The sequence below is a fragment of the Athene cunicularia genome (assembly GCF_003259725.1).
Source record: "Athene cunicularia isolate RWA chromosome Z unlocalized genomic scaffold, athCun1 chrZ_part1, whole genome shotgun sequence".
In the NCBI taxonomy this organism is placed as follows: Eukaryota; Metazoa; Chordata; class Aves; order Strigiformes; family Strigidae; genus Athene; species Athene cunicularia.
The window spans coordinates 21,786,629-21,813,197 of NW_020799142.1; the positions used below are offsets into that span (position 1 = coordinate 21,786,629).

Sequence of the window (26,569 nt, forward strand, 5' to 3'; positions counted from 1 at the left end):
TCAGTTCTGCTTGGATCAGGGCATGAGTTAATTGCTGTTTGCTGCAGTTGCATTCAGGTTTATAGCATCAGTTCTCTTCACCTCAGCCTAAAATGTATGCCTTGCAAACAAAAAAGTGGATAGCTGTATCCAGATGCAAATATGGAGGAAAAACCTAGTCAGTATTCAAATAGCAAAGAAGAATAGTACTCCTCATCCTTCCTTCCTTGTTAAACTTAGATCCACTGCAAATGTAAGAATTCAGGCCTGAAACTGTGTCTGTCCTTAGTGCTTCTTAGGAAAATGAGCTTCAAAGGTAGCAGTAAGACATGCCTCTGATTTTCTTTTTCTGTGCTGAAGCTTTTTCTGTGCTGAAGCCAGGATGGGCCTCTAACATGAGACAACAAAGGGTGAGGATTGATAGTGCCAGCTGACAGGAGCAATATGAAGGGCCACTGTGGCAGCCAGGGATGGAGAGATGCCTGCACGTGTTCTCTTCTCCCCATCATTCCCTTTAGCTTCTGCCCTGAGCTGACTTGAGGGAAGCACTGGAAGCTGCTGGGCTCTTATGAGCCGCCCAAGGATTCTACAGATGTTGGACACAGCTGCTATGGAGCGGCAGTGACTAATGCAGTGAAGAGTCTGGCCACACTTCCCGCATATGTTTTTATAATCCTGCAAACCAGAAAATTACTTTGTTGTCTCTCTTAAGTGGATTCTTAAAAGGAGATAAATATAAAGTTGATGGGTTCTGTCTTCTGTAACAAGGATGAAAATCTGGAGAAATTTCCACTGCAGACAGCAATTAAACTGTTGAGCAGTATTTGGCCCTCAGTATCCTGTTCTTTTCCAAGTTCACCAGGTCCTTGGGAATAAAGGAATTAGTTGTGAAAGGTGGTGGGAGGATAAGGCAATAGGTTAACTGATTCTTGACTGCACTGACTAATGGTTGTCTCTGGAGGAACTCTGCCTTTCATTTTCATGTGATGCTTTCTAGTGCTAAATGTATATATTAATTTTTATATGGGAGAAAACTGCTAAATAACATGCTTCTGTCTTTGCTTTTCAGATATTATTATCCAGTATCCTCAGTTCTCTGGCTACTCATATATCACCTTTGAGCCTCTGAAGAACTCCTATCAGACATTTCAAATTACCCTTGAATTCAGGGTAGGTTTAAGCAATTCCAAGCTCACATAGGAGCTTTAAATTTTATTTGCTTATTCTGATGCTGTGGACAATGGAACAAAGTTTAGATTCAGTGTAGCTTATAAAGTAATTGCGGTGAACCTGTACATAACCTTCATCTCTAAAGATCTGGTTTCACCTTCAATGACTGCAGGTGAAGTTGGTAAACTGAGCTAAAATATTTGCATCCATTATTGGCAGGCAGTGCATGAGAGAATCCCTGAGACTAGTAATACTGGTATTGTAGGCTATTGGCAAGGTACATTGTCAAGGTTATGAGAATGAGCTACAGGCTGAAGTACACCTGGAATTTTTGTGAGTTACAATTTGGAAGTGGCATACAATGTCTTTACATATAAGGAACTGAGGTCTTATACTGAGCAAAACACTGCCCTATATCTAGAGTTCCTTTCCTACCCTACAGGATTTAAGTAGGCATTATTTTCCACCACAGAAGTTTGGGACACTGGCTATTAATAGATGCAAGATACTGGACTACTTAAACTACAGATCTAAAGTGATGACATACATCCCACAGTGACCTGTGTTAATGCTGTGTGTGTTACGGACAGAGCTGATAGGGTTGTCTGTAGGGAGGGTGACCAATCTCTTGGATGCACCCCTGCTCCCATCTAAGGCAAACTTGCCAGCCTCACAGCCTAGGTACAAGACTGTCACTAGTGCAGCAGCAGCAGTCTGTCACCTCATGTAGTGATCTAACACTCCTCTGGCAATTTGTCAGCTTAAAATGCAGGATGGCTGCAAAAATCCACTGTGTCAGCTGCTATGCACATATGGAGAAATCCTGCCTGCACAGGTTGTTTGGCTTGAAAAGTGTCAGGTTCAATGAACATGTGAAGCAGAATGTGTGTATTAATGTTCAGCAAGTCTGATGTGTCTACACTTAACAGTCTTGCTAGAAAATCCTTGCTAGACTTTGTGCTCAGAGGTCTCATATGGGACATGTCTGACAGTCTTTAACGCTTTCAGGCTTTTTTTTAGTTCTGTTAGTATCATCCTGTAAGTAAAAAAATATGTTCTTAAACCATTTAAGCATTAATGCAATGGTTTTTAGGTTCTTCAAATGCAGGATTCAAAACCTATCAACCAATTTCTCATTCTGCAAGTTAAACTCCATATGAAAAATGCTGTCACTTTTCTGAAGAAAGGTCCCCCAGTGCTACTTGCATTTATCTGTTACTGTGAAGTTTAGAGTTTGATTTTTCATGATGCAATGATTGCAGGCTGAATCAGAAGATGGTTTGCTGCTATATTGTGGAGAAAATGAACATGGTCGTGGTGATTTTATGTCACTGGCAATCATCGGACGTAGCATCCAGTTCAGGTAAAACCTCCATCCCGAATCTGATGTGAAGAGAAGGGACCATTGCTGGGTCTGCTGTATATGATGAATATCTGTGTGTCTTTGACTTCTATCACATGCAGTGAACAAAATAGACAGTATTACTTCATTTAACAATTCTTAGATGTTTTTTTTTCTCTCATCCTTCGTTAGTGTGTGGACTTGTGCCCTGTTGAACTGTTTTTACTCAGATATGATGTAAAGGCAAAATGATCATTTTTTTTTCTCGAGACATTATGTAATCAGAAATGCCAGTGAGACACTGCATTTGCTAAGCTTATACTATTAAGCTCTGCCTAGTCAATGTTTTTGCTTCAAAAGGACCTGCAGATAACACAGTGAAATAAAGGATATGATGCCAGCAAGAGGCCTGGGACTTCGTCTTATATCCCTTGTTTAGATGACAGTTGCAGGTTTTTTAAATGAAGATGGAGGGGTTTCTTGCAGTCCCATAGATATGAAGCATGTGAAAGAGTATTTCAAGGATCTCTTCCTCCCAAGTATCTCACCTTGGGAGGCTGAGTCCTTGGAAAGTGGGGAATAACAAAGTGGGTGATGTGCCTTAGTTGTGTTTCTTTCACCCGTACTGAATGGCAGTCAGAGAAAATGGCACATTTTGTGCATATTCAGTTCCATGGAGACTGTCCCAGAGGTCTCCTTGTCAATCAGTGCCGAGTTCATATAGAATCTCCTGGTTATTAACGTAGCACTGACTTTGGACAGGGAGCTAGAAAAATTCCCAAGAGAAATTACTGCGGTAGCAGGAACTCAGATTGTAATACCCTCCATTTTGAAACAGTTTCAGCTGTTAGCAAGCTTTGCAATACACTTGGTAAGGAAAGAGAATGCAAAACCTTCTCCATGGGAGAAAAAGAGATAATGAAGTTTGAAATTTAGAACAGAACATATGTAGACCCACTGTCTTAATTTCCCTGTGGTCTGCTCATATGCAGTGTGAAACAGAGAGGTTCCCAAGAGTGAAGGAAACATTTAGAGTCTAAAACTGACTTTCAGTTATTTGGTTAATGTAAGATTTTCACCTTGCCCTCTTTGTCTCATGTGCCCAGGTTCAACTGTGGCACTGGAGCTGCAGTTGTAACGAGTGAAAACAAAATCAAGCTGGGGAACTGGCACACTGTCACCTTGTTCAGAGATGGGATGAATGGCTGGCTCAGGATGGACAATGACGCTCCAGTGTCAGGAAAATCTCAGGTAGGTAATCCTGTGCTTGACCTTGGGTTTTCTCAAGATTATGATGACAATTTTTCTTTCCAGCAGAAGTCTGATCAGATTTAAAAGGTACATTTTTATTTATCAATGTTGGGGCATTTAGTGAACCAGGATCAGTGTACAGATTACTCTTCCACACACATAGTCTAGGAATCACATAGATAAATATTCCAGTGCTGAATCCCATCACAGTTTCCCTGTTGCCCTCCATGCTTGCTCTGCTGCCCTTCTGCTACACATCACTAGTCTCCAAAGCTGGCTGCTGTTAAAACTTTGCCAGGTTTTACAGCTGCTGTCCCTGATTATTTTCTTTTTCAAGCCTCGGAATGCTGCTTTACTTCCTCAACCAGAAAAATCTGATGCATATGTGTATATATGTATATACATATAGTATATACATATATACATGTATGTATATATGTATATACATATAGCCACACGAGGTTTGTATACAGAAGTGTAATTACATGTGTACTATGGACATAGATTTAAATGCAGTCGTGGAGATAGACATTCTTCCCTGACTTACTGTAACACCAACAATTACATATGAGGTTACCAGGATAAAATATACTACAAGTAGATGTCTTGACCTCCTCATCTGTTGCCAGGCCAGAATACAGAAGTGAAATTAAGGCACTGGAAAAAAAGACAGTTGCAAATTATTTCAGATGTCTTTCCTCTTCCCTTTGATAGCTACTATTAACATGTCATCCCTAGCTGTGAAAAAAAGCGGCTTTAGACATCTTATTACTTTACACTTTCATGTGCAGGCACTGAAGAGGAAAAAATGCTGTGCATTGAGTTCTCATCAGCTGGAAAATGGCAGAGGAAAGGATTTCAATGACTGACATGTGTAGCTAAGTGTTATCACTGCTATGAGGCCACCCAAAGGGCAAATGTGAATCAGGAGAGATATGTCCAAAAGAGACTAATGCCATTGTACAGCACTTTGGTAAGACAGCATCTGGCTATCCAGGGCTATGATCGCCCATAGCCGAGAAGATGAAGTTGAAGAAGAAAAGGTGCAACAAAGGCCTAGTAGGAGGATTATGGTTCAGAGTCTATTACAAGAAGAGTTTGGCAGTGGGCAGACATTTTTCTAGCTACAACTAGAGCAGAAAAAAAGTTATTTGCTCCAGGTGCTGCTCACCACTGGAACTTGCTGCTGCTGTAGTATGTTGCTCCAGTGAGTCCTCCTCAGCCCTTCCTAGTTAGGATGACCTGAATTAGTGTCAGCAGAGTAATAGTGTTTTCTGACATGGTTGATTTTGACTTAAACAATCTAGAGAGTGCCTACAAGAGAAGTGCAGCTTGACAGACCAAGACGGGTCAGGAGCATCAAAGATGATGGGAGATGGCAAGTGGTTGGAGGCAGGCTAGAGAGCTGTATGCCCACAGCCCTGACATATGCCTACCATGAGATCCTGTGGACATATGAACTCTTTAGCCACAGGCTCCACCTGAATTATTTTTTACTGCTGAAATTGAGATCCATTTGATGTGTTTCTGCAGTGTGCTGAACACCCATAGACTCGCTGTGCTGAACACCCACAGACTCAGTAACTTTGACTTATGTAGCCTGGCAAAATATAGGCTATGGGGATATAATTTATTGTTATAAATATAATGGTAGGGGAGAGGTGAAAGTTTCTGGGCTAAAGGTCAGGGCTGCCAAAAGGACACACTGGTAAAAAATAGGAATTTCAAGTGTTTTCTTCTAAACACCTTTTGAGTAGGAGGCAAAAGACATATATTCTTATCAATATATTGAGGGAATTATGGTTCCATTGCCCACAATAGCATGGAGTTTGACTCAATGGTCAAAAAAATTCTGGTTGTTTTTTTTTCCCCCCCTTGTTCCTTCCTGTGCAAGGCTAGTAAACTTGTATGTATACATTTCTATACTCAGGTTAATGCAAAAAAAAAGGATGGGGAGTAAATTTATCACTGGCAAAGTGAGCAGAACCCTACTGAAGTAGTAGATTCATTGCCTTTTGCACCTTTTGCCTCGTCTTTGTTTTTTTGGGTTTTTTTTTTGTCATTTCATTATTACTCAATGCTAAGCACTTGCTGTGTTCTGTCCAAAAGGCAATATCACATTGGTTTGTGTTCCCCAGAACTTAAGAGTTTAGAAGACAAAAAATTTTGGCAAAAGTAAAGCAAGAAATTACAACAAAAGTCAGATCACAATCTGTACTCAGAACAAACTAATTTTAAAGTTTTTTATTGTGCTTTTATAGTCCAGTTATCATGATGGATGCAAGTGCAATAAATAACATTTTAAAAAGTGGACTGATTGGAGGAATGACTAATGGAAGGGAATTACCAATGATCAATCTACATATTCCCTTACACAAATCTTTGTGAAGAAAAAAATTTAATTCTACCCAGAGGTAGGCTTAATAGTTATCCTGTGTTATGTCTGTTCTACATCATGTCCATCTTCTGTTTTCCCTTCAGGGCCAATATAGTAAAATTACGTTCCGGACTCCCTTCTATGTTGGTGGTGCCCCCAGCGTGTACTGGCTGGTCAGAGCCACAGGCACCAACCATGGGTTTCAGGGCTGCGTTCAGTCACTCAGCGTCAACAAAAAGATAATTGATATGAGACCTTGGCCATTAGGAAAAGCTCTCAGTGGTGCTGATGTTGGTAAGTGTAATGGTATGGAGTCTTTAATCAGTGATAAACCAGGGGTTAGTTTTTTGGCTGTTGAAAAAAAATGAATCAATGGTCCAGGTTTGAGAGATGGGATATGCAGTCTCTATTTTTGGCATGTTATTTCTCTGTACCTTTTCGCATTGCTTTTGCTGGGTCTGTAGTTGTAGTATTTATCACACTGTGCAAGTAAACATCACTGTTTAGTATGCCAAAAGCCCCTGTAGATACAGTTATCCTTCACAATAAATAGTAAAACCAGTTCTCATGGTCAAGCAGGAAACTCAGTGTTGCCAATATAATTATGTCTGCACCAGTATTTCTGCCAGCACCTCTCAGGACACCTCTTTATGCTCCTGACTGACATCAGAAATCAATAGTATGTACGCTGTGTTTGTATTTACAACATTATGGACCCAACAAAATGTGTTTTGCCTAAAGGCATCATCACACTTGTCCGAAGCAACCCAGTGGTCTTTCAGACTCACAGCAGTGCTGTGGCCATTACAGATGGCTTTTGCCCATTAAACCCTATTACTGCTAAAGAAAATAGGCTTTCCTGTTGACCATCCATTGTTTTCATTTCCACAGTCACAGTATGTTTAAAAATACTATGGAAAAATTTTTTCAACAGCTTTATGAAGCGGTGTTACAACATGATCTCTCCTTCACAGATTAAAAGGTGGAGAAGTAGGGAAGTTAATTAACTATTTCTCTCTTATTGATTCATCGCTATTTCATCCATCTAATGGGCACTTGGAAAAAAGTCAGGGCAACAAAATCCTTGTTTTAATAACCTCTCAGTCTAAACAGTTTAAGAGTAAGAGTAAATCCAAGTCAGAAAGAAAGTGCTAAAGGCAGGAAATAGATCCCTTATCACTGAACGCTCTGTGCCATGCTTCAGCCACAAAGTTATCTTTTTTCTCTTCTATAGCTGTGCATTTGGCATCCCAAGAAGGAAGTGATTAATGAGAAACTTCCTAACAATTGCTCTGTATTCTCTAGATACCATAAGCAAACTTCTGTGCAATAGAGGGGGAGAACAGAGTGGCCCAAGAAACGGATGCTGAAAAGAATAAGACTTTGGAAGCAGAGAGCAATTTCATGATAGACTGAGAATCTATGGAATTTAGATGGATAGATGAAAGCCATGCTGAAGTTCTCTGAGGCCAAATCTGTTGCTTTTTGAGATGCAGCTAGCTTTATTCCCATCCATGAATGCTCCACATACTACTGCATTAACCATCAACATCAGTGAAAATAAATACTGGATTCTACCATGTGTGACTTGAAACTGAGTGGTAAAACCTTACTGTCCTTATGTGACTGCACACACTTATATGAAACTGTACCAAGAAAGCCTTTCAAACAGTATATAATATAAATTAAGCCCAAAATAAATAAACTGCAAGTGAATTCTACTAGGGATTAGGGATTTTTTTTTGCCAGCCAGTATTTTGTTTCTTTTCTATTGGCACAATGAGTAAATAAGGGGTGCTATGGTACATGGACTGCAGAATTGAGGGTGGGGAGGATAAGGGTCCATTCTGCCCCTGTGCCATCTCTGCTGGCTGCTCCCACTGGACCATGAGCTAAGGGGCCACTGCAGCCAAGCAGATGCAGCCATCAGACCTGTGGTTTGCCTTTTTTATGTAGTCACCTGAGCTGGCTCAAAGGCTGTGAGAAGTCACTGAGACACTGTGAGAGCAGCCTATCCTTAAATACCAAGACTGCTCCAGTTCAAGCTGTCCCTCAAACCAGTGAGCCTGCAACTTTCCCCATTGTTGTTATCTTCCTTGTCCTTTTCTGTTTCTCAAAGACTTTGTTTAACTTTTATCTGAACATACTGCCAGCATTGACTAACAGTGCAGCAGATGCAGTAAAGATGAGTGTTGTCTTAGTTTACTGTTTGTATCTCAAACTCAAGACCACATGTCTTGGTTCTGTTTCCATGTCTATAAAATAGAGCTAGTGCTACTAATTTATGTCGCTGTCATAATTGATGAATACATGAGGGATCTCAGAGACTAGATACCTGTCCTGCTCTGGGTCACTGTGACCATTACGGTGCAGCCCAGAAGGGGAAAAGATGGCTCAATGAGCATTGCAAACACCCCTGCTTCCATGGCTGGGCATGGAGCAACCTTTTGAAGGGGTAATTATCCCCTTCCACTTAGAAGGAGAATTTGTTCTCTTCTGGGAGACTTATGTTTTGCTTATGCTCCTTGGGTTAGCCCTGGAGCCCTGTGTTATGACTGTTGTACTCAGACCTTCCCTCTCTACAATGAAAAATGAGCCTGCCAGGAGATTTGTAAATATGAGAAGAGTCTGGTCTCGCAGGGAGTTGTGCCAGATGACTCCAGAGTTATTAGTGCCTTTGTCCTGAGTTGGTGAGAAAAGGTTATTTTCCACCATGGATGGCAGAGTGATAAGAATGAACCATCACATCAACAATTTACCTCTTCATACTTCTCTCTGCTTTTCTTTCTGGCTATGGGATGGGAAATCAAAGTGTGAAGCTGGAGCTGTACTAACACCAGCACCTTCTTGAAGATTTGTAGAGTCCTTGTCTGGAAACCATCAGTGCACTGTATTTAAACAAAGCAAAAAGGGCATATCCCCTTCTTGCAGTAGTTTTGCAAGCCTTCTCTCAAACAGCTCAGATAAGAAAACTGTCCTTCGACATTTATTTTCAGAGCTGCCTCACAACACCCGTGTCATCTCAGAGGTGTTATTTCAGTGTGCCTCAGAATAAATATGCAATTCTTTGTGATAAACACTTTGCCCCTCCAAACAATGTGTTTACACTTGTACACCACAAATGTCTTACTTGGGCTTTCTTCATGTATAAAATCAGTTTGTTGTTATCAACAAGGGGAGAATTATTTAATCAGAAACTAAAATAAAGTAAACAAAATCAACAAGAACTTCCATCAGATGTATATTTGACCATTGCATAATCTAGCTTTATAGATACCAGTTTTAAGAAATTAGTAAATAATTTGTTCTACAATTTCAGCTTAATTCCAACAAGAAGAAATAATTTCCTTGTTATTTTAGTTGATGTGCCAGCATAATAGAAATGCTTCTTTAAAAGCCCATATGCTGATGATATGGATCCCTTTTCGTGCAGACAAGAGGGCTGACAACATCATTTTAGTTAATAAGATTAGTTGATGATGATTAACACCTTCCATGCTTACCATGACATGAATTTAAAGTGAACAAAGAAGCACTTAAGGTAATTGAAATTAAATAAGTCATGGTGCTTGTAAACAATCTAGAGAGAATTCTATTTTAGGAGAAATTATAGTAGGAACAAGATGAGAAGAATAATAATCCAAGGAATGATTGAAAGCTACAACTGTCATGGTTTGTAAGTAAGAGCTGTTTTTTGCTATTTTTAAGGTCTTTGTTGGTCTAGTAGCAAAAAGAAAGTGCTAAAAATCAAGTTACCTTGTCTAAATTGCACACCATTTGACAAAACCAGAAATAGTCTAGTCAGGAGAGCAAATTGTATTGGTTAGTAGCAATGATCAACTGCCAAATAAATCTTATTTGATAAATTTCATTGATAAATCAATGTTCTGGCTCTGTGTTTAGGTGAATGTAGCAGTGGCATCTGTGATGAGGCATCCTGCATCAACAGTGGTACCTGTACTGTGAACAAGGCAGATTCATACATTTGCCTTTGCCCTCTTGGATTTAAAGGTCATCATTGCGAAGAAGGTGAGAGGGCACTGGGCTGCTAATATATCTTTTAATGTGTTATTTAGTGTTCAATATGTTTTTCACATAGTGACATCCAAAGAGGTTTCTGACAGAGGAGAGTACTTGTTACTTCATCTTTTTAAAATCACATAGCAAAGCCCTCCCCCACCATTCAGTTTGGGGCTACATCCAGCTCTTACATAATCAGTGATTCTCAAACCTCTTTGCTTATTTAAACTAACTATATAATTAAGCATCTCAAACTTACTTTTCAGAAGTTAAAATAATGTACCACTCCACAGCTGCACCTTAACTCTAAAAAAATTCCTACTTTTTTCTAAAACCAGTGTCAGTTGTATATTCTGAAATGTAAACAACCCAATATCCATTTCCTGCTGAAATTACAGAGATACAAACAAGTAGTCAAATACACAATTATTTTCTGTGCTGCAGAACTTTTCATGCCACCACCCATTGTGTGCTACTTTGAAAAACACTATCATGAGTCACTAAAAAAACGGAGCACAAAACTTTATAATACAAATACGTTCCTGGAAAAGGAAGAGATTAAGGAGGGAAGCAGTGTTGGCTAGGATGAAACAATTATTTTTAAGTTGGGAGATGAAAGTTTTAGATTCTTTTTCTTAACATCAGCTTTAACTACGTCACAAAGGGAACTGACACTGGTTGGTAGGAGTCCATCCCTTACCTTTGAGCTTCAAGTGACCTGCTTGTGTATTCTGGATTTCCAGCACTCACCTTGGCCATACCTCAGTTCAACGAGTCCTTAAGGTCATTTGCTAGCACACCCTGGCCCTTGGAACCACAGAATTACCTTTCCTTCATGGAGTTTGAGATGACATTTCGTCCAGATTTAGAGAATGGTGTCCTTTTGTACAGCTACGACACAGACAGCAAGGACTTCCTCTCCATTAACATGGTGTCTGGTTACGTGGAGTTCAGGTTCGATTGTGGCTCAGGAACAGCTGTTATCAGGTAAACAGGGTTGCTTGTGTTTCCTTTCAAACAGTGCCATGGTTCTGATCCAGGAGAGGAGTGGGCTGGAAAGAGTAATAGCCTATAAGGAGGTATGGGAGCCTGTCAGTCTGTAGTGCTTGCTTCTTCTAAGGAAGCACAGAAGCACTAGAACTGTATTAAAGGGGACAGGATTTTCTTCCTACATGGATTTATGTTTCAAAGATTTATTATCAGTGTTGCCATGTCATGCCACCATCTTACTGCATATGTTACCTTTGTTTCTGTACGATATTTCAGAAATTCCCTCCTTGCCTCCATTGTACCACAGCTAATTAGGGGATCTATAAATATTTGATGCATATACTTTCTAGCCACAGAATTTCACAATATTGGCACTGTCATGGTTTGAGCTCAGAGGGTAACTGAGAACTATGCAGCCACTCACTTCCCCCTTTCTGCCCCAGTGCTGAGAAGGGGAAAATAAGCAAGGACGCTGCTCACTTCCCCCTTCCCCCCAGCACTGAGGAGGATGGCAAAAGATCCAGGAACTTGAGATAAGGACAGAGAGGGATGACCTCATCCTTTAAGTCACAGGCAAAAACCAGACTCATCAGGGGAAGAAGAAAACCCCAACAAATTTAATACAGACACTAACAACAACACTTAACAGAGTAGGGCCATGAGAAACATTGGCACATCTTGAAAACACCCTCCCCCTCCCCTCCCTTCTTCCCGGGCTCAGCTTTGCTCCCGATATCTCCTTCTCCTCCCTGCCAGCAGTGCAGGGAAAGGGAATGGGGGGTGTGGTCAGTCCTGCTGCTTCTTTCATCTTTTAGGGGGGTAACCTTCTGGCATTCTCCCCCTGTTCCAGCATGTCTCCCTCTCACAGGAGGCAGTCCTCCACAAACACACTCCAACACGAGTCACTCCCACGGACATGTGGGTCACCCCCGTGTGCGCGTTGCAGTTTTCCCAGCACCAAACTACAACAGTCGGGCCTTCTTCCCATGAGGTCCCGGCCTCCCTTGGGTGCAATCACCTGAGTCGGCCGCAAATCAGTTTCTGCTCCATCACTGGCTGTGGGGGATCTGCTGTCTCACCACAGGGTACAGCTCCCCTCTTCTGGAACACTTCCCACCCCTTCTCCTCCTTTCTTCCACTGACCTTTGTGTTCATACAGATGTTCTCGCAACTTTTCACAACTCCCATTGACCTCCCAGGTTCCCCTTCTTCAATACATTATCACAGAGGTGCAGCTAGTTGGCCCAACCTTGGTGTAAAGGTGGGCCTGACTTGGAGCCAAGGGAGCTTAAAGAAGCTTCTCACTGGGGGCCACCACTGTAGCCCTCTACCCTGCTACCAAAAACCCTGCCACTCACTCAAACCAGGACGGTCATGTTTGTGAGTATCCTCCTCCCTGGTCTCCAGTTAGAGGCAGTAAGTACTGAGCTGGAGGTGTCACAAGAAGATACACCTCCAGGTCCCCCCTTTCCCCATAGTGCTGTTTTGGGGGAGATTTGAAGCTAATATCCAATTTAAATAGCTTAGGCAGTCTAGAAGATAAATACATGAATTAAATGTCACTGAGACTCACAGACAAAGACAGATCTTCTGAGAATGATTCATCACATCCTAAAATTAATGTTTAGGTGCAATGAAATGCCTCAAAATGGCTGCTCTCGCTCTCTGTCTGTGTAACTGAGTGCCAGGTCTCTGGGCAACTGTTCCCTCTGCTCTTCTGAAAAGACAATGGCCCAGAGGCTGTCAGTAGCTTGGATGTGGTCCAAGAGGCTGCCAGTTTGACCAGGATGACCTAATGTTTAGAAATAATCTAAATAAAGCTTATGCAAAATGTGTACACTGCCTCCAAGTCTTGCATACCATATGTTTTCTGTGGATGGACATCAGGAAATTTGGCTGTACTGTGATTAGGTGAAATGTACTGATTTTCCACTAAATGAGGACTGAGGCAAACAAATCCATTCAGATGACGAAGTGAGAGATGAAATTCCCAGGGAACAAATGCAAAATAATGCACAACTGTAACAATGCACAGTTGTGGCGATACAGTTGGTGTTGTCAGACAGAGAAAGATCCTGGAGTCATCATAGATAGTTCTGTGAAAGCAACAGCTTAACTGCTTAGATATAAACATAGAAATGTAAGTACAATGCAAACAATTATTAGGAATTGAATGAGGAACAATGACACTGCAAAAATCCACAATGCACGCTGTCTTGAAAACTTGCTACCATTCTGGTCACTTAATTAAGAAATTAGCAAAATTTAGAAAGAAGAGTAGTGTTGATACCCAGGGGAGGGAAAGAAACAGCTTCCACAAGATACAGCAGAATCCTTCAACCGAGAAAAGAAAGAGTTTGGTGGAAGTATGATAAAGGTTTTTAAATTGTGAATGACATGGAAACATAAAATGAATGATTATTCTGTATTTTTTCAGTGTGGAAGAATTAGAAGGACTCCAGTGAAACTGCAAGCCAAAAAGTAGCAAAGAAAATCAGACTCTTTTTTTTTTTTTTTTTTTCCAGACAGCACATAAATAGGTTGTGGAAACTAATTGTCGAAGCATGTTACAGATGCCAAAACTATAAATAGATTAAACAAAAAAACCAAACAAAAACCCAACACAAAACCAAAACTTTAGACAAATTTGAAGAAAGCTCCATTGAGGGAGATCAAACAAAATTGTACGGATGCAGCCTCTGACTCAGGAAATTGCTACATGACAAGTTGCCAGAAGCTGGGAGGATATATCATAGGAAGAATCACTCCATACTTTCCCTTTTCTTTTCTCTTGCTGAAAAGCAGCAGAAATAGCAAATGTCAGAGACCTTTGCTCCAACCCAGAATCTTTTTCTGATTACAGCCATCTAATTCCTATTACTAGCAACAATAAGACAGTAGACACCATTTTTCCCCCCAAGAATATTGTGGTGCTTCAAAACACCTTGAACTCAAGTTTAACTGGAATGTAAGCTTGTAAAATGTACCAAGAGCCACAAGCACATGCCTGGGAATGTAAACTGCCCCCTTTTATTGGAAAGCAAAGAGTGAGCAGGATACCAGTGAGCACTTGGGTGATGTGCATTGAGGAAAAGGAGTGGGGTGAGATAGCTGGGTAGTGGGGGAGACTCATGAGACTGGCAGGCTTTGTTAAAAGCTGTCAGGATGTCCTGTTGCAGTTCCTTTTTTTAGGTAACATGTGCAGCTTACACCCTGTCATGAGCTGTGTCAGTGATTAAATAAACTAAATAGAGTCCCTGTTTTTCATGCCTACTTAGCCAATATCCACTTAAAAGTCTGCCTTGACACTTACCCTTTGTCCTAAATGGGAATAGAGCTCTGGGCATTCTGACAACCTCTTCCATAGGACCAGGCTCTTAAATATTATAATATAACCAGAAAACCATTAAAATGTCTTTATAATTAAGGATGAGGCAAGCTCGTTTATGTATGTGAGCTGCAGGAGTAGGAAGCTGAGGTCAGCAAAGCTTGAGTTTTGCCTGAGGTGTCCCTGGATGGGAGCAGCATGCTGTGCACAGGGGGCCCAGGGGGGACGCTGGGATGCCGAGCGGATGAACAATTAGTACAACCTGAGCTATTTACAAGATGTCTCAGAGGAGAATATGTTGTCCCCTGGGATTTCCCTTGGCCAGGTGTCCACAAGATCAAGATCTTCATCATTTGAGTGTGTTTTTTAAGGTTTGGTTTATGCAGGGAAAAGCAATCAACCCCACAGCACATGAAGAGCCAGAAGTGCCCAAATGCCTGCAGAAAGCATTACCAAACTCATGATGGTTTCAAAAAGTCTGTGAATTCAAGAAATAGCTTGCAACACTGAAGTGATGACTCTGCAAGGCTTAATCATCCCTAATTATATTTAAATAGCAGAGCAGGAGGGTCAGCATGATGATTACCTATTCAGCAGAGGCTTAAAATGTATGTGTTGCCACTTATCGGGTAATCAAACCTATCTGGTTCCTTTGTATGTATATATTGACTTCTTCAAGGTGATTAAATTCTGTTACTTATTGATTTACCCAAGGCAATTAAATTCTAAATGCTACTACATAAGAAAAAGGACCAGTGAATGGCATTGCTCAATGATTCTTTTATGGAGGTTTTCTGAACCAAGTATCAAAATAATATTGCCAGCATTGTCCAAACAGGTGAAAATGGGCTTTGAGAAATTTTGGAGAAGCATATAGATATAACAAAAAGATTTCAAAGCTCATGTTGATTGTTCAGAAAAAAAAAAAAAAAAAAAGGAAAAAAAAAAGAGATTGTTATTTTCACGTTTTCAGAATTATATACCTTTTTCTGTTTATATACCTTTTATTACATACCTTAGTGATTCAAATCACTACTGACTCACTATGTCAAATCACAGTTTTCTCAGTTCTTTCATTTTTGAAGTGTATCCTTTTTTTTTCATTTAAAAATTCAAGTAGCCTAAAAATACAAAACATAATTTCACCCAAAACAATTTTGTAGTTTTTCATCAAAAGTCAGAAAATCTTCAGGTGTCCTAGGTAACATGGTTTCTGATTTTTCCAGCTTGACCAGTGAATCGAATACAAGTTTTCATTGCTCCTGGAAGAAAAGCTGCAAGATAACATTTAGATATAAAATGCTTTAACCAGTGTAATAAACCGACATTTTAAAATGCGATACAAAGTTCTGTAGAACTTATAAAGGGGAATGTGGTTTTCCCTTTATACAGACTGCTATTCATGTTAGTGCTGAACTAATAAAGATTGTAAGAGCCATTTTAAAATGCTTCCTTTGAGACTGGTGAATGCTTTGAACAAATGGGAATTACTGTTCCTAGTCAGGTTCTCATCACATCATTACAATCATATTTTAGTTATTTCCCCTAATGTACAGCAGCTGGGGGGTTTGGGGTGAGGGGTGTGTGTGTGTGTGTGTGTGTGTGTAGATGTCACTGTAACAGGCTGCATAAATAGAGCTGGTAATCCAACACAAAGTAGTTCTGTTTTAAAAGAGGATGAAGAATGTGGGACTAGACCAACTGTTAAGTGGGAAGCTTTATCTCCAGGCTTATGTCATTGTGAAATGAGTATGTACAGATGAGACAAAAATTTGTCTTTATGAATTATAAATGACTGAGCAGAAAACTTAGCTCAGAGGTAGATGCATGCTGATTATAGAAATATTTCATTTATAAATAAAAGTAAGGTATTTGCTGTAGGAACATGGTTTTATTTTCCCTTGCTGATGGGGCTCAGAAATTGTTACTTCCTCAGAAGGAAAGAAACAGTGATTTATTTTTATTTTTATTTAGAAAATCATCCCAAAGAACTTGACTTTTTAACATCACAACAATATCTGAAAATACCAGCAAGGCAAAAGCATAAAATACTCAAAAGTTTTCTTCCTCTTAAAACAGGAGTGAAGAACCTGTCAGTCTGGGTCAATGGCACGAGTTGCGAGTGTCTCGCACAGCGAAGAATGGTATTCTGCAAGTGGACAAACAAAAGCCAGTGGAAGGGATAGCAGAGGTGAGCATATGACATGGCTTCCCATGAATACAGCTATTAGACTATAAAATGATTGCATGGTAAACTACACCATGCTGGTCTCAAAGCTCAAAAAAGTATACATGTTGGGGCAACATTTTCTTAAGCCCAAAATTGGAAATTTGCACATGAAGTCTTCCCTCTGAGAACAGGGATCCTTGTAAAGGCAGCTGAAATCACCACCTTACCTGCTCTTGCTATGTAACTGGACTCACATTTTTGTGATTGGTTGATACATGTTCTTGAGGTTCTTTTTCTTGGTACTTACTGGTTGTGGCTGTCTGTTGAACAGCATGTGCACTATGAAATGCCTCATCTGCAGAAGGATGATTTTGAAAATTATGTGCACAAAATCCTGGTTTTACTTCTCTCTGAATATTGTGCTGGAAAGGTAGGCCAAAGGAGAATTGTTTCTTTGTCTTCTCCTTGCAAAAGTAGTTTTTAGGGCAGAATAAGGGCTGGATTACTCAGACAGTTGATGATTTGCATTTTATTCTTCCCTCACCAAGTAGTCATAGTGACTCAAATTTGTAATTTTGTGACTCATGGTGAAATTTTGTTTGTATCGAGCAGGGTATTCACTCTAAGCACTCAAATGTGTACAGAAATGTACTTTTTGATCCCAAGAACCTGAGGCTAGAACGACTTAGAAAATGTTTTTTATTCTTTCCGTGTGGAAAGTGTGGCCAGAAAACCAGACTCCAGATCTTGTTAGAAGAAAATCTGCAGGTTCTTCTGCAAACTAGGAAACTACTTACAAATTGGACTTTTCTTTAAAAATTTAAATAAATTGGAATTCCAGCTGTCTGTCAAGAAACAGATTGAGTGGGAACATTCAAACGGAGCAGTTGAGACTTCTTTAGATAGAAGAGTCAGGATGAAGATTCCCATTTTTTTCTCTAACTCTGCAGTCCAGCAGTTGGCTGGAAGCTGCCAACAAAAAATCACAGAAGCTTCTGCAGGACTGGAGTTACACGGTTTTCCTGTCCTTAGATGTTCAACATCTTTCAGTTCACTCCAGGACCCTGACTAGTTCTGTCAGGTATCCTGAGCAACTGCTTCTGGTAACTAAGGCAAACTCAATGTTTCTTTCATTTAACCCCATAATTTGCTTTGGATTTTCTTATTTAGGTTCGGAAACATTAAATGACTCCATGTTGCATAGATTTTGGTCTGATTTTAACTTTATGAATCTCATTCCGCTTCTAGATTTGCATCAGTGTTCCTCAAGTCACTGCAAATAGAGCTAGATGTGCAGTCAGAAATCACTAGTCAGTCTTCTTTTTTTTCTTCAGTATTTCCATTTTGAAATACTTGCGATTTTTCAGCTAGTTCTGTTTAGGATAAAGCATAATCAGTAGAGAGTGTTCTGCATTGGCTTTCTTCAGAGAATCGTACAAAGAAATGAAATTAACAGAAGTAGGGGCATTAAAATAAGCTATAACATCTAATGTAGGCTAATCTGAAGCTACAAGCATGGTTCCAGCTGCTCTAATAAAATGTTATTCTTATGTTTCTTCCAGGGGGCTTTCACACAGATTAAGTGCAGCTCTGAAATATTTATTGGCGGAGTCCCTAGTTATGATGCTGTGAAGAAGAACTCTGGGATCCTGAGACCTTTCAGTGGGAGCATCCAGAAGGTATGTGCCCAGAGAAACATGCTGGGGACATTTATTTCCATCTCATCCAGTGTACACCTTAGGTGGAAACCTTGCCTTTATCACTGGCAATATTCAAAATAATCCAGGATTTCACCTCAGGAGCCCACCATGAAGTGCTCAAACACATACTTCACAGTGAAAAGTCATTCTAAGTTTAATAGTAAGTATTACCACTGCCAGTCTCTCTATTAATTTCCATACTGTACTAATAAGTGAGCAGAAGCCATGTGGGACTGAGTTCAGAATGATGCACAAAACTAGGTCAAGATTAGAGTCCTTAGAGTGCTGTGTAGCATCATATATAAATAAATGAACAGAAGAAATGATCAGATGCTTTGATCTATGCACACTGAGGCAACTAAATGTCTGATGTAACATAGACAGTAATGAGTGAAAAAGAGTCATAAAATCATAGAGAGGTTTGGGTTGGAAGGGACCTTAAAAATCATCTAGTTCCAACCCCCTGCCATGGGCAGGGACACCTTCCCCTAATAGAGTCTCCCCAGAGCCTTCTCTTCTTCAGGATGAACAACCCCAACTCCATCAGCCTGTCCTCATAGGCAAAGTTCTCCAGTGCCCTGATTATTTTTGTTGCAGCCTCCTCTGGACCTGCTCAACAAGTCCTTCTTATATTGAGGGCTCGAGAGCTGGACACAGCGCTGCAGGTCAGGTCTCACAAGAGCAGAGGGGGAGAATCCCCTCAACCTGCTGGCTACACTTCTCTTGATGCAGCCCAGGATACAGTTGGCTTTCTGGGTTGTGAGGACACATTGCTGGGTCATGTTGAGCTTCTCATCAGCTGAAACCTCAAAGTCCTTCTCCTTAGGGCTTCTCTCTATCCAATCATTGCCCATCCTCTATTTGTTCTTGGAATTGCCTCGACCCATGTGCAGGACCTTGCACTTGGCCTTGTTGAACTTCATGAGGTTCACAAATTAAAGTGGATCCCAGTCCAGCTAGTGTAATCTTATACCATGCAGCAGTTGCATGCCTTCACTGCCTTCCCCTCTTACAATTTTAGATGGGACACATGAATGGAGGAGGTTCATTGTTGACAGACATTAGGGATGATGGGTTCAGTTCTCTTCTGGAGAGTAGAACTGTAAATTCATAATAAGTCCTAATAAGTAATCAAAAGACATTTCAAACTGAACTAATGTTTGCTCTTCCTAGGCTTAAAATAACTTGGATAAAGCTGAAAGGTTGGCCCTGAATCCTCAGAGTTTTAAATGAGTGAATTATTGCATCAGATTTACTTAACAAGTAAAAAGCTCTAATAGTGCATCTTGTAACAATTGATCAAGGACAGAAAGGTAATTTCAATTCAGTGTAAATATTTTCATCACTTGGCCCAACATTTTTCACTATCTTGTCAGCTGTCTAGCAGAAACCATGAAGTTCAAGAAAACTGGGGGAATGTGTAATAGTCATAGGAACAAGTCAATCACAATAACATCATTGGACAGGTGGGCTGGACTGAATGCAGTGCATTTTGGAGTGCAAGACTGCAAGGAGAAATTAATATAGGTCACATGTATAAGGATTAGGAAATGCTGAGTGTGAGTGCTTATTTCTATGATGTAGTTAGAAAGGTAGATTTGCCTTCTCAGAGGGTGAATGGGATTTCAAGGAAGAGTATTGCCTGTCTTTTGGGCACTGGGAGACTATTAGTTGGATGCGGTGTTTACATGTAGTAGGATTTTGTAGAATTGTATAGAAATAAAGCTATAAACATCACCAAATACTAGTAAATGTGCCGTGTGTGGAAAGACCAAAGATCTCAATCTATTTAGTTTACCCAGATAAGGTTTATTTTTGGTTTATGACTTTATTGTGGACTGCTACTTCCTACATGAGGCTGAGATTTCTTTGAGTACTTGGCTCTGAAATGATGCAGAAAAACGCATGATGAAAAACAATTAACCTTTGGAACAACACAGTCAAAAGTTAGAAGGAAGCTGAAGAGGTAGGGGAGTCTTCACTGGTTCATCTTTACAACAGGACTGGATGTTTTTCTGCTGCTGGAGTTGTTTAGTGCTGTTTCAAACAGACCATACATGCTTGATGCAACCCCTTCTCCTAGTAGTACTCTCTAAGGTACATCATCTGAGTTATGCAGGAGCCAGAGTAACTATTACCATTCTCACTTATGGCCTTAAAATCTATTTGGTTTTGAAAATTTGTTTTTGATGTAGGTGAGATAGAAGTCATGCTGACATGTAATGTCTCTGCCAAGGTATCAGCTGATATTATACAAATGTCAGTTTGTATGGGAGAACATATGTTTCTGACACATTGGAAAAATCCCAACATTTAACAATTCTCTTCAGTTTATATACAAACAGTTTTGTGAAGTCATCAATTATGTTTTTAATCCATTTTAACTATAACGTCTTTCAGGCAAGATGAGATACTAGAAAGCATTAGAAAATGTCAAAAACAAGCTGTTCTGCTTAGTATTTCTGTTGTCAACACTCATCTCCTGGGGGGTTTCCTGATCTCAGAAATGCTTTTCCTCAGCAGTGCTCATCTAATTTTACCATCCTAGCTGACAACTCAGCTGCAAAGCAATGCACCAGTGTTCTACCACACAAGACTGATAAAGCCCACATAGCTTCATCCCATCTGAGGGTTGCCACAGGCTGTGTCACAAAACACAAAAGAAATTAATCTCCAGTGGGTCAGGGTGACCAACAGAATGAGTTGGACCTCTGTGACTGGAAAACACACATTACAAGAAATAGATTTTTGGCCAAGTTTTGAGGGTTATGTTTCTCTGAATTATTTTAGTGAAGTCTTATGACTCGCAGTACTGGGAATTTGTAAGTTTTTAGCATATGTTTTCCTCCTTTTTTTTTTTTTTAAACACATAGATTATCTTGAATGACCGGACAATTGATGTGAAACAGGATTTCACTTTTGGAATCAACCTAGCAAATGCTGCCCACTCCTGTGTGAGCTCACCATGTGCAAACGGAGGCACCTGTGTTCCCAAGAAGGACAGCTACGAATGTGACTGTCCCCTGGGCTTTGATGGGCAACATTGCCAAAAAGGTAACAATAGCTGCATTTCAATCCAAAGATCTGGAGCTGATCACAAAAATTAGAGAGATTTAGCACCTACAACTGCTGTTGTACACATCTCTTGTAATAGAAAACCTGGAGGCCAGAGCTCCCTTTGCATCCGTGCACATTCCACATACCCAGCGAAGAATTCATTTTGTTATTTAGGAACATCATAACTGTTATCTCAGCACAGAGCTATGATCCATAGATACCAGCTGGTATCTGGTTGCTTTTGGTGGCCAACATACCCCTCCCTAATTGCACAGTGCTATACAAAGCGGGAATTACTGCCAGCATCCTCCAGCCAGTGATTATGTTACATCCTGAAGCATAAGCATTGATAACCTTTGTAATTTTATCCTCCCTAGGGCTCACAACAAACACTGTTCGCATATACAGAAAGATCTAGTCCTTTTTTAGGCACTGACTAAAACCATCTGCACAGACCCTACCTTGGTATGGCAATGGAGACCCCCAAGGAGGAAAACCTGCCCAAATGCACATTATTCTTTCCTAAGAGTCACCATAATAGTTCAACCCTTAGATTCAAGAAAGTGTTCAGATTGCATGAAAAGCATTAAAAAAAAAAAAAAAAAAAAAAATGTTCCACTAGATGGAGATGTTTGCCTTCTGTCAGGCTTGTTCTTGAAAAATTCCTGAGGGTAGGTTTCATAATGTAGCAGTGAACTCAGTTCAACAGAGCTGACCGACATTATTGTCTTCACCCACTCCTTTATTTCTCACAGGCACAAACTTCAAAGTTAAAAAGTGGTGGTTTTGGTTGAATCGTGATGAATAGATTGGCCTTTTCTTCCAAAAAAGACAAAATGTATCATAGAACAAAAACATTTTATTAAAATCATTTTATTAAAAATACAATGCAAGAAACCCCTTTGCTTACGTTGTTGTGGTCTAACTAATAGCTGGAGCAACGTCATTTATCCTGGCTTCTCTTTGGGGAGGAGGGAGAATCGCGATTTTGGCTTTCTAGGTATGTGCAGGGTGCTAAACTTCTGACTTCAAGATGGTATCTGCAGCAGTACGGATGTCCCCAGGGGGAGTCAAGGCAAGTGAGTGCTTTGCAGCTTGGGTGTGTGAGTGCCTTCCCGTTCAGTGACCTCCTGTACATTGCTCAGGCCACAGCTCCTCACCGCTTGTCTGCTTCTGACCTGAGCTAAGCCCCAAGAGCAGTGTGCTGAGCTGCCCACTATGGCAGCGGCCCAAGGCACGGCAGCGCTGCCGTTCGGCTGGCATGCCACCAGTCTCCTCCTTGTCCTGACCTGTATGGGTGTCCAGGCTTTCAGAGATGGTCCGAAGCGCCTTGTGCCTTTGGCGTCAACTGGATCCTGGGTGTTGCTTCCTATGGAAATCCAACCCTGATTCATTTTTAAGAGTGTTCAAAAGCACGGCTCAGCTGTTTGCTGTTACTGCTGCCTGTGGCTGTGCAGCCTCGACTGCCACCAAAAGCCAAGTTTTTGCTGATGGATGTGGAAACAAGGTTCCTCCTGAACCTCAGTCCGTCACAACCTTGGTGAGCATGGAGCAGATTTCTCAAAATAATCTTTATCTGTGTCTCTTTGGTAGGTTGTAGACACAGCTCCACTCCTACTTCAGATAGGGGTTTTGGTTAGTGCACTCAGCTGGTATGTGAGAGGCTGAATGTGCAGTCTCCAGCCTGCTTGCCGGTAGGCTGCTGTAACCCCACACCCTGAAAAAACAAAGTACTTGTGACGGACTGCACCTCATTCTCCAAAATTATATGTGCCACTTACAAAACTGAACTTAAATGATGCTGGTATGAGGTATATGAGATATTGATTCATATCGTAATGGATCATTGGCCAAGGATTCAATAGTTTCTTCTGGCATTGCTGGGTTTTATATCTTCTGTCCAAGCTGTGGGGAATGTTAAAGGTATTTTTATACTTAATTATAAGATAGAGTAGAACAGCAAACTGTTGCTTTCCCCGGTTAGAGCTGATCCCTGGCTAAACCATGGTGAGTCACTGGGATCTGAAAACAGGACTAGCAGAGGGGTTAGGTGCTGGTCCTACCTGTCTGCACCTTTGTGTTTTTTTGAGCAGACACATGTAAATACTTGAGGCAGAACAAGAATAAAAGACTGTTACCTTCATAGGTGATCATAGTTGGGTATGCTTATGGGAAGTGGGTATCACACATTTGCAGAAAGGTGGGCATGAAACTGGATGAAGGGAGATTTTTATATTATAGAAAAATAAAATGAGAATGTTCTTGTTCTGTTTTGTGCTGGCTCACTGCAGAGTGTGGAAGTTACTGCCTAAACAGTAAGTACTACAAATGATATGAAAACTGCTCTGTCATTGTGCGTCTATGTCTGCTCTAGGAAGCTGGATGCTGGATTTCCATTAAGCCTTGGCAAGCTTCTGTCAATAAGCCTAAATATTGTCTGGGGTTATATAGTACTTCCTTAAACCTTGTCCTGTTGATATTTTAAGCTGCATCCATAGCACCTGCCAAGTGCTGATCAGTGTCTGTAGAGCTGGTCCCTGTATTCACAGAGCAGTGGGACCAGGCAGCCAGCTGAGTGCTTTGTAGGGGTAAGTGCTCCTTCATGCTGCCCTGCAGTTCAGAGCTCACTCCCACTTGTCATGAGAGCTTTGATGCCTCTCTGCTGAATCATGATGAGCAGAGAGTGGTGTTTCATCCTAAATCTCCTCACTGGCCCTATTCCCTTCCAGTTGCAAAGGTCCTGCATGCCTCAAGGGTACTAGTAAAATTTACTTGCTTTTCTGCAGTCAAATTCAGTGCAGCAGGTGAAGAGCATACGGAAGTGCAAGCAGAGGGCCCATCAAGCTCCACAGAGGAAGTCAGAGTGCTAGAGGAAGGGCAAGGGCTGCTGCGTAGCATGGGCACCTTCCCCTGCTGAAGGCACAAGCATCAAGGCTCTAGTGTGGGCGTGGGTTGTGACAGGGGAAGAAGGGCTCCTCTCACACTAAGCTGCCATCTGCCATGGTCAGAGACTGTCCAGTTCAGAAAGCATCAGACCTGGTGAGGAATGTCTGGCCGAGCCTAACATGTCTTGTGCAATCTACAAATGACGCTGGTAAACTGCAGGCTGTGGACTGCCTAAGGTGGTTTCTTCAGACACATTAAGCAGCTTTCATGATTTCACTACAGATGAAAACAGGAGTTTGTCACTATCCAAATTCTCAGTCTTGGCACTTAGAGCTAAATTTTATATTACTGTTGTTGGCTGCCAGACTACACCAATTGTTGTATATCCAAGTTACAGTGAGCTCTTAAAGCCCATCCAGCCTCTGCATTGCATAAAGAAACCAAGCATCTGTGCCCTGAAAAGCCTGAAATTTATATAGATGGGATTAGCTGTGGGTTTAAGGGATTAGTTCTCAGGAAGAAAATAGGATGAAGGCAGCTATTTTAAGGAATTTATAAAACTGGTTTATGTTAATAAAGCAGTCAGTTATGAGAGATCAGCAGCAAACTGCAGGATATTAACTCTAAAGAAAATCTGTTCAGAGCAGTGCTCATAGCCTACCAAAGGCTGTGTGTCAGGGATGTTCTGTGATTTAGATCACACATCTGAGAGACTTTGACAAAGTCTTCTCCATGGGCAGCAGTACATCAGCTCCAGGTCTGGCTGTAATGTGTGTTGCTGTCCCAGCAGCTGTGCACCACAGCTGTACCAGGGGCTGTCCCTAGAGAAATGGGAAATGCTGTATGTGGGACATGGGTCAGTTCTGAGCAAAAAACCCTCCAAGGCAGCACTACAGTGTGTTGAATGCACCTGCCAAGAGGCTTTGCAGCCTCCATTATACAGAATTTAGTGCAGTCCACATTGCTTTCAATAGATTTAAAGTGATTAAATCTGTATGTCCTCCCCAGAGATAGCCCACACACACACTGCATGCCAGAGGTGAGCCCTCAGCAGGCAGCAGCCACTCTGTGCAAAGTCACATACATGAAAGGAGAAAATGGGGAACTCGCAAATTACCTGTGCTGCTTCCCAGCCTCACTTTGCAGGGATGAGAGGTCCCAGCACATGCTCTGCACATGGTGCTCCATTAGGAGCTGGGGAGGAGTTTCTTAGACTAAGAACAAAGAGTGGTTAATGCCTAAACTTTGACAGGAGGGTGGCTTGAACTGTCTGGAGAATCAAGGAATGTGGAGACAGGGAAAATAAAAAATGTGTATGTTTTCCCAATACTTCATATATTCCTGTGCTAATATTGCTCCTGTGGAGCAATTCATTAGGCCTGCGACATAAAGACTATAAAATAGATGGAATGTCAGCAGTTTAACTACCTCAACTACTGCCGCTACATTTAGGTACGAACTGACAGTGCCTTTTTGCAAACCAATATGAGTTCAGCTCAGTCTGTGCCATTGGCAGCTACCTTCCAGGATGGGAGTAAATTGATAAAATGGTCTCGTCTATTTTTCTTCCTTCCATTTCCACGTCAGCTAACTGATGTTCATCTTTTTTGTTTTTTACTTTTCAGCCGTTACAGAAGCGATTGAAATCCCACAATTTATTGGTCGCAGTTACCTCACATACGATAATCCAGATATCCTGAAAAGGTAATGTATCTCCTATGAACATAAATATTCTGTTTGTTAATCATTATTATGCTGGGAGCATCATGTGAGAGGATGTTGTGTATTTAAGTGTCTTAAGCTGTATTTGCCATATTTCTAAATTTCAGGAAAAAATACATTTTGTATGCATAGGTTTATGGCTCAGTTTGTTATACTATCTGAGCATCTTACCACCTGTAAAGAAATGGCATGCATAGTACATGTCTGACATGGAGAAGGACTGGTGTGTGCTTTCTGAGAGCAAAGAACAGACATACAGAGCCTGTATCTGTAAGGAGACTAAGGATTTTAACTCCTGTTTTAGCCTAAAATTTAGGACCTCCAACTACTTTTTGGATGCTCTGTACCCTAGAAGACGACCAAATTCCAGCAAATGGCAGGTTGTTTCAACAAATTCCTCCATCTGCCTGTATTTCCACCACTGGCTAGAGGAGGCTTCACAAACGTCCTCACTGGCAGCTCAATATCTCTCATCTACCAGGACTTTCTGATTTGCCCTTCTTCGCTTCTTCCATTGGCTTCTAAGAGCACCAAATCTACTAGATGTTCTCAAAATTTGCTTGTTGGACTGGATTTC

The 26,569-nt window shown here is 41.0% G+C and overlaps 1 protein-coding gene across 1 annotated transcript in view; it reads left to right on the forward strand.

The window, feature by feature from the left end:
• The window catches only part of EGFLAM (EGF like, fibronectin type III and laminin G domains), a 77,241-nt gene that overhangs the window by 45,498 nt on the left and 5,174 nt on the right, over positions 1-26,569 (forward strand). The window contains exons 10-20 of the mRNA XM_026865814.1: positions 1,049-1,149; positions 2,412-2,512; positions 3,598-3,742; positions 6,224-6,413; positions 10,023-10,148; positions 10,883-11,126; positions 16,537-16,648; positions 18,190-18,306; positions 21,201-21,381; positions 23,676-23,699; positions 25,896-25,974. Of these exons, the coding sequence (XP_026721615.1) occupies positions 1,049-1,149; positions 2,412-2,512; positions 3,598-3,742; positions 6,224-6,413; positions 10,023-10,148; positions 10,883-11,126; positions 16,537-16,648; positions 18,190-18,306; positions 21,201-21,381; positions 23,676-23,699; positions 25,896-25,974 (1,420 nt within the window). The remainder of the gene's footprint in view (positions 1-1,048; positions 1,150-2,411; positions 2,513-3,597; positions 3,743-6,223; positions 6,414-10,022; positions 10,149-10,882; positions 11,127-16,536; positions 16,649-18,189; positions 18,307-21,200; positions 21,382-23,675; positions 23,700-25,895; positions 25,975-26,569) is intronic.